This window comes from Papilio machaon, chromosome 6 (assembly GCF_912999745.1).
Source record: "Papilio machaon chromosome 6, ilPapMach1.1, whole genome shotgun sequence".
Taxonomy (NCBI): domain Eukaryota; kingdom Metazoa; phylum Arthropoda; class Insecta; order Lepidoptera; family Papilionidae; genus Papilio; species Papilio machaon.
In genome coordinates this window covers 5,092,936-5,107,360 of record NC_059991.1, presented here as the reverse complement: position 1 = coordinate 5,107,360, position 14,425 = coordinate 5,092,936, and the positions used below count along the sequence as shown (strand labels likewise).

Genomic DNA, 14,425 nt, shown 5'->3' with positions numbered 1-14,425 from the left:
TACAAATCCCAAGAAAATTAAATATATTTTTAATGTCCCGTTTTCATATTTACAAAAGCCTTTTTCAGCCACAATTTTTTTTATCGTGGTTATCATTAAATAATAAATAGACTGCAATTTGTTGAATGCAGGGTGTAATTCCATAATGTGCATAATGCATTAATGTAACCATTAAATTGTGTGTAAAATTTGGTTTTAAAACCTCTTGAACATGATACATAATATAATATCAAAAAGCGTTCTGCATTTTTTTCAATTCTAACTTAAGATTGTAAATCACTTCGTCTGATAAAGTAATGTCATTGATGCTACATTTTATATTTAATTTAAAACAGGTTAAATGAGTTACAGATCCATAATAATTTCCATTTTATACGAATGATGTAATTTCAAGGTCAACGATGCGTCTTTACAAAATGTCAGGAAGCGGATATGTTTTGCATATTTAAAAATAAATGTAGATCAATTTTATAACGAAGTGTCTTATAGTATTGGACTAAGGCACTATACTGGTACACCTAATGAATTGTCTCTATATGAAACGAGTGTCTCTTTAATCCGTATAATTATAAATAGTACAGACACTAATGCCCCAATTTCTATCATTGTCTATTCGTATTTTAAGGTCTAGAAAACAATCAAAATATTTATCTTTAACTAAACTCTCTTTCCATGGGGTTTACAATGATCTCTCTTTTTACTGGGCTAAAAGGTGTAAGGAATTTCGAATGCTAGATGATTCCTGATGCTTGAAACCTGTGATATTTGAGACAGATGCAGTTGGGAGTTATTATCTACGTTTTTGTAATAAAAGTTAATGAATGTATAGTTGTCCTCGGTGCATTCCTATACTTGATTGTATTACGATAAAAGTGATCGGGTATTCGGGACCATTTAGGCCAATGAAATCTTACTAAAAATGTATTCTTCGTTTTTCATAAACTTGTACCCTACTCTCTGGTACGAGTATTATGTTGAAGCGTAATTCCACTTTGCAAAATTCTTTTTGCATTTGAGATACTATTTGTTATCACGGAAATATCCAGAAGCTACTTCAAAAGACGCGGTACAAACCGCAAGAAATTATTTTTATTTTTCAGTTTCTTTGAAATTCATATCAGATTTAGTGTGATCTTAAAAAAATGTTTAATAATTTTATACATTTAGTCTTCAAACAAGTTTGTAAAATGTTCATTTATATTTTAATAAAGCCCATTAAAACTTGTGACATATTTAACACTAATTAAAAATGTCACATATATACGTATTTAAAAATATATACGTTTTCCTTAAACTTAAATAGTCCTTACATCAAAAGGCGGCAGAGATCACAGCTATTAATTTGGACGATTTAGAAAACGGTTACTGACACAGCATTAACCGAATTCGCGAAAATTTCATATGACATAAATTTATATTACAATAAAAAAAATAGTTCATTTAACTTCGTTTGTTCTAATACATTTGTTTATACACATTTGACTTCAATAATATCATGGTTTCAAGCCTAGGAAATTGATACGTCAGTGCTGTGATGAAAAAACACAAATGCAGCAATTTTATCGTATTTTAGTTTAAAAGAAACAACATATTTCTTATATCATTATCATTTATTTCAACGTGATGTGTTATTTTGACTTTTGTTAAAATATACAAAATTTATAAAAAAAAAATTATACACACAACCTGCAAGCAAGCAAGTTATACTACACTGATGTTGCATCTCCTACCTTTTGCGGAAATATAAAATAGACGTGTTAAAAAAACAATAATTGATGTTTATTAAATGTTATAAAAGATGGTCATAGCTAAAGGTCTTTGGAACAGGTTTCGCTATTCTAAATGTCAGAGTCTATTATTACCACCACCACTAATAGGTCAGACTGGTCGTCAGAGTACCATCTGCGGCCATAAATAGGGTTGTCAACACTGAGTTTAGTCGATAAACTTTAACTTCAATCACAAAATTAAAACTCTCCCCAATCATATTTTCTAATACTTTATTTTGTTGGCATACAGTTATTTTCTACATCTCCATTTGTAAATAATGTTAACGCATTTTTTTTTTCGAATTAATGGCATTTTTTTTTTGTTTCCTTGCATCTTATGCCGTATTTGTCAATTTTAAATAAACACTAATATCATAGATATTTATAGACATTTCGTCAAAAATAATGTATGTAATATTTTAGTACCGTTATTCCATTTTGTTAAATGCTATGAAACAAAATGACGTTTGGGAACCCTATTTAAAACTCGCATAGATTCTTGAATGCCTCGTAAACCATTACGTCTTAGTTTTTTTTTTGTTATGCGATAACGGTGATGCCATATTGTAAAATAGTATAGAAACGACGAAATAAATGTAAATGAATTAACAAATTAAAAAATACTGCCAAAAATAAAGTGGTACAACACAGATATTGCTACAATATTTAACAGTGATTGCAAATATCATTTAATATTAAAAAAACTTATAAACATATTTTATGACGTTAGTACAGCTTTTTGTTTAAGAAAAAAATATTTCAAGCATGATTAAAAAACCAGTAGTAAAAGAATGAACGGGATAATATTATGTTTTGTACACATGTTTCGTTAGTGGAAACTAATCGTTAGCTATTGCATGTCGTGTTTAGATTACTATGTCACTTAACACGCGTGGTAAAGGATTAGTTTGCAAACAAACAAGTGAACCAAGTTATGTCACGATGTGACATAATCCAATAACTTCGTATACTTATTAGCCCACACTTCTTACTTATATATTAGTAAAAACAACTAATACTGTCATAATAATTTTATCTAATTAAAACAGATTATTTCTTTTTACTTTATTTTTAAGGTAAAACTCATTATTGACAACACCATCTGACTTAAAATATTAAAAATCTGATAAAACAAGCATTAAATTTTAAAAACTTGATCGTAATACTTAGTCACCAGTTGCTTGACGTATCCAATTGCTATCAATAGATGGAGCGTTTATAAATTATAGTAAAATTAATAAAAGTAAAACCGAATTAGAATTTGAAGAAATGGTTATCAATATGCATAATATGTATTTAGTTTAGTTTGTTCAATTTTAAAAAATCGCATTTGTTTCGAAAAGAAAAGAAATTAAAAAAATGAATGTAAAAAAAGGCATAGTTTCGGTAAAGTATTTACATTTATATTTAACTGTATCCTAATAACACAATATGAAAATAATAGGTAAAAAAGTATAAAAATTCATTTTAACTCAAATTCACACAGTGAACACCGCTTATTAAAAATTCAATATCTTAAATTTATTGACTGTCAGGTTGTGGCGAAGCGGTTGCCAGAAAGTCGAGCGCTCGCTGGATGTCCTGGGGGATGGGGTGTGGGGTTGGAAGATGAGCACCCTGGGGTTGGAATCCGTTCTCGTTGGCGATGTAAGTCAACTGAATGTTTCCACCGTCTTCGCTTGGGTATTGGAATTGACCTTGTACTTCCAACGCAGGCTCTTCAGCACCGATGTTTTTCAAAGCTCCCTTCTCATCGGCTGAAATACCATTTCCAGTTTCATAGGAATATTGGTAGGAGCCATCAGGGTTGATTTGACTGTCTTGGCGGACGATTGGGATCGGTTCCGTTGGTGCCTGGGGAGCGGCGAGGGCGACAGCCAGAAGGGACAAAGCAATCTGTAAACATATATCTAGAATTAAAATTTATGATAAGAAGCAAACTTGTAAAATCGTTCTTTGCACTTATTTTATTTTACGAGAAGGGCATTTCCATTTTAGATCTAAGAGTATTGTTAGGTTGTTAGGTTGTGAGTTTGATATTCCAAATTGTTCGATTTGTATATGTTGGAATCAGCACAAACACTGGTTCATATGCCAGAACAAAATTGGCGTCAGTATTGGTTTTCGATTACGATGTATCTCTAAGGGAAGATTGAAATATTCAATGCTTATCATTTGCATTGCATCTTTCATACACATCGCCACTTAACATCAAAAGGTGATCAAGCACAAGTTTATTCATTATCCGTATAAAAGGATTACGTAAACTTTGTTTCGTTATTTGTACGTAAAAATTAAAGGGAAAAGCTTTTTTATTAATCACAAATTCACTTGTATGCAATCTTGTCAAATGTTTACTTAAGTCACTAAACACAAGCACAGACACTTACGATGGTTTTCATGGTTGGTTATAGAATGTCGGTGGAGGCACTAGACAATGTTGGTCTTAGAGCCATATCGGTGTATATATACGGGCTGGTTACTGAGCCTCTACCACCACTGGGTGGTATTGCACCACATGACGAGATAAAACACATTCGACTAAGATATGTGCGTGCGTATATTCAGTGTTATGTCATATTTAATATTTATTGCTTATAAGCCTATGATGAAAACCAATATGTGTAAAATTATATAGTGTTTTTATATTAATATTATTACGTATTATTTATATATTTTTAGAGATCAACTTTATTTTGTACATAATAGGAACATTTATTTTCATAAAAAATAATAACAACTCTTACCATATAAACGATATGCAAGGTAATTTTTTTATCTGATTGGTGCAAAGTTTTTAAAATTATCATAACAAACATTGGTACTTGTTTAAGCAAAATCTCTACTTTGAAATTATGCTTAAGCCTTTGGACGTACTTGTTTATAATGCAAAAATATTGTGCACTAAAATGCGTCGTATGATGCGACGCCAAGAATTTATTAAATTATTGTTGATTGTTTTTTGCTTAAGTTAAAATTAATGGGAAAATTAGCATTTAGAAGATAGCTATAGTTAACCATTGTATTTAAAATCTTTTTTAGTAACTTAGTTTAGCACAGTTATTTGATCGTTAGTATTAAATTTAACTTAACCGTAATTAGATTATAACCCCCTGTACCCACGTTAACAAATAATTGATAATTATATATTTATGTTAGTAAATTTCGCAGACTTTATTGTAGACCTTGTAGTAACTCGTTTTATTATATTTATGTGATTATGAAGTTGATAAAATATCTTCATGATATTTTACACAAAGCTATTGGAGATTTAGATGTCGATTATTTGTCATAATCATTTACAAGGATAATTTATTTTATATAAAATGTTTTGTATAATAAATATGTTTTAATTAAAATAAAAAAATCACATAGTATTACACGATGATTTTATCGACGTTTGTGTCGATTATCCCCCAGCCTTCGCGAGCTGAATTTTTCACATCGAAAATTAATGAAATGAACGAAACCAAAATTTCTCGTAATCAACAGTTGCAGTATGGGGACTATAAACACCATTCACAATTTCAGCTGCCTGGCTTGCATTCTGCGTTCCAGAGGCCTAACTTTTGTCGTCTTTCCCTTCCCACCCTTTTCTTATAAGGAAAAAATAGGAAGAGAAAATTGATTCGATGGCGGAGGGGTCGGATAGAATGGGTAAATAATGTCTTGCTGTGTATCTCCACCTCAGTCGATGAAAGGTAGGCAATGCATCTGCAATTGCGGATGTCTATGGACAGCGGTCACTTTGCCATTTTCGTGACTTCAGATGGCCACTTGCTCGTTTGCCACCATTTAATATAAAAAAATGTTTAAAATAATGAATTTGTTTTAGCCCAACATAACATTATATGACCCTGTATAATATAAAAAACAGTGCCACCCTGCTGTGTTGCCTAACCTCAAGAAAGTAATCTTGTAGTAGGTTAGGTCATACTGAAAGTTCTTTGAAACACTAACACATGTATAAGGAAAAATCACATTTATTATGACGCATGCATCTTTGTATATTGACTTAATTATTGTGCAACATTTAACAATGCATTTTCTAGTAAAGCTGATCGATACTGAGTTTATTTTTTAGCGATTTATTAATAATGTGTAAAAATTCCGTTTACTTAAATTAAGTCTGTTACTTTCTAAGAGATAGAAAAATAACTAAATAATAGAGAAGAAATAATCAACAATAGCGTAAATGTCCGTAGAAAACAAATTCCACTTTGCATGGAGGCGCGTCAAACCAGACTTGATACCTAGTGGTATACATGTTTTCAGATATCTTGGCGGCTCTCAACTTCGCGCGAGTAGCTGCGTAGAACACAAATTTAGGTGTTACCTAGGGCCGCCAAGATATTTGAAAAGAGTTATAACAAGTTGTGTATTACGGAATACAAATCTTTAACTAATGACAAATCTAAGGAAATTTCAAGTAAGAATAAGTTCACTTAGTTATTAGAGAACAAAAGACGTTGCTGCAGCTTCGCTCGCGTTTTTTTATTGGAAATCAATATGTGTGTATTTAATATACTTTATAGTTATTGTAGAGGAAGCTTTACGACACAGAGAGGAAAATCTAAATTTGAATTTGATTTTTTTTTAGAGAACACATATATTCCATTTATAATATAGTCAAAGTTCAACCAAAATAACAAAGTAAAGGTTAACATTTTTGCATGTAACCACGGTGACCGTGCAAACATTTGCAAATAACGAAACACACATGCTCGTCTAATGAAATTTCACGGCGCTAATTGAACGGTGAAGGCTGTAGAAAGTGCCTTTTAAACACGATTACAAAATTAATACGCAAAAACACACATGTTTTGTGATAACAAATATAACCTTGATAATTGGGCACAATAATCTCTAAGTTTTTTGTGAAGTTGGCACTGGGACCAACTAACTGCCATATACTTATGCAATACACGCATTGTTTGATGTCCAATGTGTTAGAAGTCAACCGTTTAAATAAGCTTCTATTTTTAGAACTTTTGCGTACAAAGAAATGTATGTTTTCAGAATACTACAAATACGTATAGTTTACCATAACGTGGATTTATGAGTGGAGATGATTACTAAAACGACTGCTCCTATCTTAAGATAGGCAGGGCAAAATACTTATTCTTCATTAAATCGATCGTCCAATAACCAGTTAACCGGCGGCCGAGTGCTAGTCAGTAAATAAAGATAAATTTGTTCATAGAATCGTAACGGTGGGATTTAACCTTCACACAAATTAACTAAACGTTGATTTTTAATTATAGTTATTTATGTGTCTAAGTTTTTGTTACAATTTGTCAGTAAACAAACTATAATCATCTTCGGATTACACATTTTCATTAATTCAAGTTTATTTGGATCCATTAAAACGGAGGTTAAAATGAAACTGTCGATAATTCGATTATAAGATACAATTATAGTCGACCCTGGATTAGAGAGAAACCTCTATAAGCAAGAAAATTATTGAGTTCCCTTGGATTCTCGCTTGTCCAAGTTCGACTGGATTTCTAACTATGGGTTTCGACTGAGGTACACTTGTGTTTACACATATTGTTATTTCTATTTCGTCGAAGAGACATGACAATATGTGTCACTGCAGTCGAAACCCATAGATATGTAAACTTAAATCTGCAAATTAAAATATTAAACTATGTATCTATATATGGTAAAATTTATACTTCTTACATAAGTTGGTAAAGACTTAATTTTCGGATTCTTTTAATCAATAGTTTTTATTACAGCTTAAAAGCCACTGTAACAAATCGTTGTTTGCTTAATTTAAATGAATATTTATGAATTAAATTCGACGAAATAGCGGCTCTTTGATATGCAGTTGTCATTTCAAAGTTCCTAATTTTATTGCAGAATGCTTCTTTTATGGATTTTGTTTCTATCTTTTCAATCGAAAACGTCTAAGACAGGTTTAATGTTTTTGATTGTGTTCAGTCCTTTATAGCAGTAAACAAATAAGTCTGATGTCCCACAGACTCATATTGGACGATACCCCAGTATAAATGCAATTCCATGTTGCCTAGACCCCTCATTGCGAATCAAATGTACTTACATAAATATTATAATCTCTATATCATCGAAACTCTTTCGATGGTGTCCATTAGATGGTGGGTTGGGCCAATTGTATGATGATTTATGTGAAAGTCGATCTACAAGCGAATATATGTTCCAACTTACATTGGTCTTGTCCTCAAAATGACATGTAACAAGACTATTTATGCATTAATTATATACAAAGTAATGTTACGAGTACAATAACCATTTACCAAGTTAACCTATTGTTCTTTCATAATTTAACTGTGATAGTTCCTAGAAAAAGTGGGTCTAATTGATCGGTTTCATCAAGTGGCACAAAAATATTATAATAAAATTATTACAAAATTATTGTAGTTACTGAAACTGACCATAGCTAATTTAAACATATATTTATAGTACAAATACATTTAGGCTATATATCTTCGGAGAGCGCCGGTGGCTCAGGGGTTAAGCACTCGACTTGCAATCTGCAGGTCTTGGGTTCGAATCCCGCCATGTACCAATGTGTTTTTTCGATTTTCGATTTACATATTGTACATTAATTCGACGTTCTTACGGTGGAGGAAAACATCGTGATGCAACCTGCACATATCTGAGAAGAAATTCAAAGATATGTGTGAAGTTAACCAACCCGCACTGGCCAGCGTGGTTGACTATGGCCTAATCACCCCTAACTTGGGGTAGGTTCCGAGCCCCTCGGTGGGGACGAATAGTGAGCTGTTAAAAAAAACTCAGCACTTATAATGTTCTAAACACAAATTATGAATCTGTGATACTACTTCAAGCTTAAAACTAGCTTATTCATACTATAGAAGATAGTCAATTCTAAGTATAAATATCATATTCATATATTTATGACAAAGATAAACGATAATTACGAATGTTATTTATAAACTTAGCTATAAATAACCTTTATAACCAATTCGTGTACGAATGACCAATCCTTACGCAATGCTTTTAATATTGAAATTTGTATTGTTAAGATTTACAATTATTTTATTAAAATAGACAACTTAACAAATAGACAACGTTATCCACGTTTTAACCACCGCATCGTTTACAATGACCTTTGTGACCTCTTTATTCTTTAATATTCAAATACATTTTCTAATGCCCAGTTTTTGCAAAAGCTATCAAATGATGCATCTGCTATTGGTAACACTTGAACATCGTTACTTTAACCGCATAGCCATGTCGATAGACAATAAAATTGTACCGGTCACCGCTATTTATTAGAGGTAGATGTAACACTGCAACTATAGAATCTTACTGCTGTGACATATATTAATGTTTTGTCCTAGTTTTGTCAAAGAGAGCTAAAAGGATGGCAAATTGTAATAATACAGCAATGGAATTCTACGGTAAAATCAATAGCAGTACTGTTAAGGAGTTTTAATAATAATTAAAAATACACCACAGAGTAACTCAGTTTACCTGTACTACTGAGATTAGCATTAAATTCAATTTAAGATGATATACGTCTACTGCTCAAAAATGGTTCAGTGTAGATAGTTCGTTTTTATTAAGCCTATTATGTCGTAGTAAATTGTGTTATCTTATCCTTTTGTAGTAGCATATTTGTAGCTTCGTTGTTTTTATGATATACTTAGGTTAGTTTGAAGCGTTCAGTAGTAAATTCTGATGACATAATAATATTTGAAATAATAACATCTGTGCAGAACTACAAGTTATTACAATCACTAAATGGCATCATTTTAGTAACCAGGAATATTTGCGCGTATATTAAAACATTTCAATGTATTGAGAAGGAGAAATAACAAAATGAAATGGTATATTAGTAAAAAACAATGTATAAAATAATAATAAAATATATTCACACTACAAAAATAAAAAAACTCGGTCAGCTGTATCTAGTACTAAGTTGTACTACTGTTACAAATATATAAAATTAATACTTATCGCATAAACAAACATGGAATCATATCCTATTAAAAGTAGTATAGATATTGTACTACTATTGAACTACATTTTGAGGATATGAATTATGGTTTGTTGATCAGTCTCTCATTGCTCCTGGGCCTGTGGCGCGGCGGTTGCGAGGTGTGCAAGGGCGCGCTGGATGGCCTCCGGTACTGGGGGAGCGGTGGGCAGGTGAGCGCCCTGCGGCTGGAACCCGTTTTCATCAGCGGTGTAAGTCAGCTGGATGTTCTGGCCGTCCTCTCCCGGGTACTGGAATTGTCCTTGCACCTCCAAAGCTTCGACATCTCCAACCTTCTTGAGATCACCCTTCTGGTCCGCACTGATACCATTACCAGTTTCGAAGGAGTATTGGTATGAACCATCGCCGTTTATTTGGCTGTCCTGACGAAGAATCGGGATCGGTTCTGTTGGTGCTTGAGGAGCGGCGAACGCCACAGCGACGAAAAGGGCAACCAAAGCCTGGAAAAGGATAAAACACATAATTAGTTTTAAATATCCGTTTAATGCACTCAATTTATTTGTTGGTTTTCACAAAACTATTTGTAATTTTCACGGTTGTTTCACTGATCATCCATCACTTGTTTAATATGAAAATATCACTGTTATTGCACTTACAATGGACTTCATCGTTGTCGGATTTGTTGTTGGTTGACAAACTGAAGTAGCTGAAGTGGTATCGAGTAACTGATAACGCTGCATCCTTACAATTACGTATTTATACCGGTCCGATTTGCCCACCTCCCTGCAATTTGTATTTCGCAATTCATTGCGACTTCGAAATCTATGAAATAAGTAAATAGTAAATGCATTACCTCGACTCGTATATGTCAACTCGGTGCGGCGACGTAACCGTTGTCAACAAAGCTAACGGATTCTCAATTTGTTCAGTATTGACCTTAACGCAAGCACCGAGCACCGGTGTTACGCTAGGGTTGCCACCCGTGCCACATACTTTGAAATCTCTATTGCCAGGGAATTAGGTAGAAAAAAATTGATTTTTTTAACAGATACATTTTTAATTTCCTCTTTCCAAATATATTTTAGTAAAATCTAAAGATAAAAAATCGTTCTATTTCTTATCAACAATGAAAGAAAATGAATCATTAAGACTAGAAATACTTCTTAATTCTAAATTACATTACACTTTTTAAATCTTTAATCACTAAAATGTACTTTAATTGCTCATACAATTGACAACCCTTGTTTACACCCAAGACGCCGCCCGCCACAGCACGCGTTCATCTCGTGCACTTCATTGTAATCTAAGAGAGAGATATCATTCATTTATTATGAATTGAATATAAATTAATAGTGAAAAAGTATAGGATATACAGGAGTTTTTACTTCCGGGCTTAAGTTGTAATCCAGCGTTTCTCGGCTATATTTTAAAAATAAAAACCTTCACGTTATTTCTTAATATTTTACATTATAATGTATGAAGTCAATTCAACAATTTCACAATCTGTACCCTTTACAATATTAACTTCAGCGTATAAATAAAATTTAATTATCTTACTTTAAGTGAGCCTTCTTTTCTAGATAGATATATTTTCTCGTACAGATACATTGTGCTATCTTCATATTTTTAAATTATGATTTTTTATGCAAGATTTATATTTCAACGAATAAAATTCCAACCAACAGAAAATTATAATCTAGCATATAAATTAGCATACAAGTGATAAAATGTAACGCACAGGCGGCATTATGTAAAAGTATTTTTATAAAAACTGCCTTTTGGTTTCGTGATATTTTTGGATACTGAAAGAGAAATCCTCGGAATGTAAAGTCACGATTTATTCTCGACATACTATCTTATGAACACATAACCACTTCACTTACCATCAGATGAAATTGTAGTTAGGCACTTACATCCAGTTAGATTGTCAGTAAGGGAGACTGTTGATGTGATCATTTTGAGATGCGGCTAAAAACTCCTTCGTTTTTCTAATTTCCAATAGGAAAAAAAACAAATTAATAAAAAGTTCACAATGGAACTTTAAAATGTGCTATATAATTACGAATTGGAATTCCACAACCGTACACAACTGCCTGCATCAAAAAATTATTCAATTTTATGTATGTTTCCTTATTACATATAATTTTAGAAAGCATATATATCGATGGGTGCTATGTATCAGGGCCAAAGTAACAAATTGGTGATTTTTACTTCTTTGTATTAAAAGCTAACTTTTAGTTCAATTAACAACATGCACTAAACAAAACAATCATTTACAGGTGTAAATATTATTTTTTTGCTGAAGTAAAAGGGCATATGCGACCTATTTTCCTTTGTGATTGAAACTTTGAGAACCTCTCCTGTAAAATTGTCAATTTGCACATTGGCCCTTATTCGTAGGAGCCATCAATGTAATTATTAAAATAAGTATATATTTACTAGACAAAGTAATTAAGAATAACTTGATGCTTCCTCAAGAAAATTTCGATGCTTCTTTTGTTAACTTTTGATGTGGGTTTCCACTACACATTACACCCGTTCAAAAACATATATATATCTTATTTTTTTCAAAATGAACGAAAGAGATGACTATATGCCTTTTTGTGAGTGATTTGGTTGTGAAAACGTGAATATTGAAATATTGATCTTGCAAGAAATAATATTGAGAAAGGACAATCCCATACAGAGGTTTTAATTCACGCGACTGCAACCTGTAAAATATGATAGTACAATGATACACAGTCGACATCGATGTTATGCAATATAATAATCATCCTTATGAATAGATGATCAGACAACAAAAGATTTCACTCATGTCTGTTATGTAAATCGTATTGTAGGCAGTTTTATTCAATAGAATGACTTCGGGCGAATTTTGGTTGCTGCATTAACATGTATTTGTTGGGACTTGTGTGTATAGGTATGATAATGTGGTGAAGTCATTTGACATTTTACACTCTATATCACTCTTGTAGAAGTTATGTGTACAAGTCAACGGCAATAATTTACACAAGTACGCAATCATCGCTATTAAAAAAAATCTATTGACATGGTTTATTGCTAAGTTTTTTATTGATTGATGGACATTAGATGGTTTTTACCTTCATTTTTTTATTTTCTATATCGGTGGTTCAAATCTATTTAATTTCCAATGACTGAGATGGTAATCCGAATAAATCTTCAGCAGTTAATGCATTATATGCTATAGAGGTGTCCAGGAAAGACGTACCGCGAATGAACTAAGGATTCCATGGCCGAAAATGAGACGTTTTAAATTCTATCAACCTATATCCAAAATTGCACACATTTTCCTCGTGTTTTTCTCGAAAAATTTATAGATTTATATCATCATGCAAGAATATACTCCACTTTCCCGTCATATTTTCCGGCAAAGGTTATATATAATTTCGGTAACTTCAAGTTACATTAGTAAATGTCAGTAACTTACAGAATATTGAGTGCAACATAACCTTGATATTATCTCGTGGTCAAAAGCTTGAGTTTTCGTCATGCAAGCATCAAGGTGTCAGTACGAGTGGTTTATGGTGATGCGTCGTTACGACCTTGACATGGCACGCGGGGAAAGTGAACGGACCGGTCGAGTGAGCGGGGGCCGGCTGGTCTGCGAACACCGGAGACATCTGCTCAACTCACTGCTCACTGCTCAGTGACAGATGACATCTTAACGCTCACACTATCACGCCTTCCTTAAAACGTTTGATAGCTTGGAAATTATAGTTACCATGAAATAGGTTATCACTTTGACTCCTGAAATTTGAAAAACTTTTGAGTAAAAGAAAAGGAATTATATCTTTTTAAATATTAAACATTTGAATTCTAGAATGTAAATGTCTAATTTCTAGTCATAGTAAAATATTTTCAGTCATTACATAGTAATTATAAATAACATACTAAAATACAGTCATTATTGTGATTAGTTTTTTGTTCATATCGGGCTAGATTTCGTAGTTGGCTCTTTGATATACAATTGAATTTATCAGGATGCACTTCAGCTCTAATGCCACTAGAGCTCATGGCACGCAATTTTCAACTTAATACATATCCCCTCTCAGATTCCCAGAAGTTCGTCTTTTTCTATAGCCGCACCGAACCGCCAGGTCGTTGAACTTACAAAAGCTATGCTTATCAAAGATATAAACTACTCGTAGGAATGAAGTCCTTTATCGCCAAATCCATCTCTATTCGTATTGCTTTATCTGGAAATAAAGCACAGTTCTTTACAATATTTCTGACATAATCTACAAAATAGAGATACCGTGGACAGCACCATTGCTTGAAAATAAGTAAAATTGTATGGATATTTTTATTTAATTATATGATCGTGTCTTTTTTGGGTTGAAATTTAGTTAAATTATGAATGTGTACAAACACATTTTAAAGTTATATATAAATTTATTTATTATCTATTCAACAATAACATAATTATAACACTATTATCTTTAAAATTAGCATATTGTACAATCAACATAGGTATATATGAATATAACAAAAAAATGGTACAATATTGTTTTTAAGGAAGTTAAGATAGCATAAGATGACTAAGTTTAATTTGCATGCGGCCGGCATTGTTCCATTCTTTGATAAACCGCAATTTTACCCTATCCTATTAAAAGGAAGGCCAGCATAGTACTTCTTTAAATTATAGGTATGCAGGTGGAAAATGTATCTTACTAATATTATAAATTTT

The 14,425-nt window shown here is 32.2% G+C and overlaps 2 protein-coding genes across 2 annotated transcripts; both read right to left on the bottom strand.

The window, feature by feature from the left end:
- Nucleotides 1-3,212: 3,212 nt before the first annotated feature.
- LOC106714877 (endocuticle structural glycoprotein SgAbd-8) lies at nucleotides 3,213-4,248 on the bottom strand. Its single transcript, XM_014507996.2, has 2 exons — nucleotides 4,160-4,248; nucleotides 3,213-3,665 (listed from the first exon to the last, which is right to left on the bottom strand). The coding sequence occupies exons 1-2, from the start codon at nucleotides 4,169-4,171 to the stop codon at nucleotides 3,291-3,293; spliced, it is 387 nt and encodes a 128-aa protein (XP_014363482.1). The 5' UTR covers nucleotides 4,172-4,248; the 3' UTR covers nucleotides 3,213-3,290.
- A 5,407-nt stretch (nucleotides 4,249-9,655) lies between these two features.
- Nucleotides 9,656-10,472, bottom strand: LOC106714875 (endocuticle structural glycoprotein ABD-4). The gene is made up of 2 exons (XM_014507994.2): nucleotides 10,374-10,472; nucleotides 9,656-10,217 (listed from the first exon to the last, which is right to left on the bottom strand). Exons 1-2 carry the CDS (start codon nucleotides 10,455-10,457, stop codon nucleotides 9,843-9,845), a joined length of 459 nt encoding a protein of 152 aa, XP_014363480.1. The 5' UTR covers nucleotides 10,458-10,472; the 3' UTR covers nucleotides 9,656-9,842.
- Nucleotides 10,473-14,425: the final 3,953 nt, after the last annotated feature.

Excerpts from the sequence above, each read along its gene's own strand:
- LOC106714875 (XM_014507994.2), bottom strand. The coding sequence starts at position 10,457 with ATGCAGCGTTATCAGTTACTCGATACCACTTCAGCTACTTCAGTTTGT. Across the intron at positions 10,218-10,373 it reads CGACAACGATGAAGTCCATT|GCTTTGGTTGCCCTTTTCGT; the intron begins GTAAGTGCAATA and ends ATCCTTTTCCAG.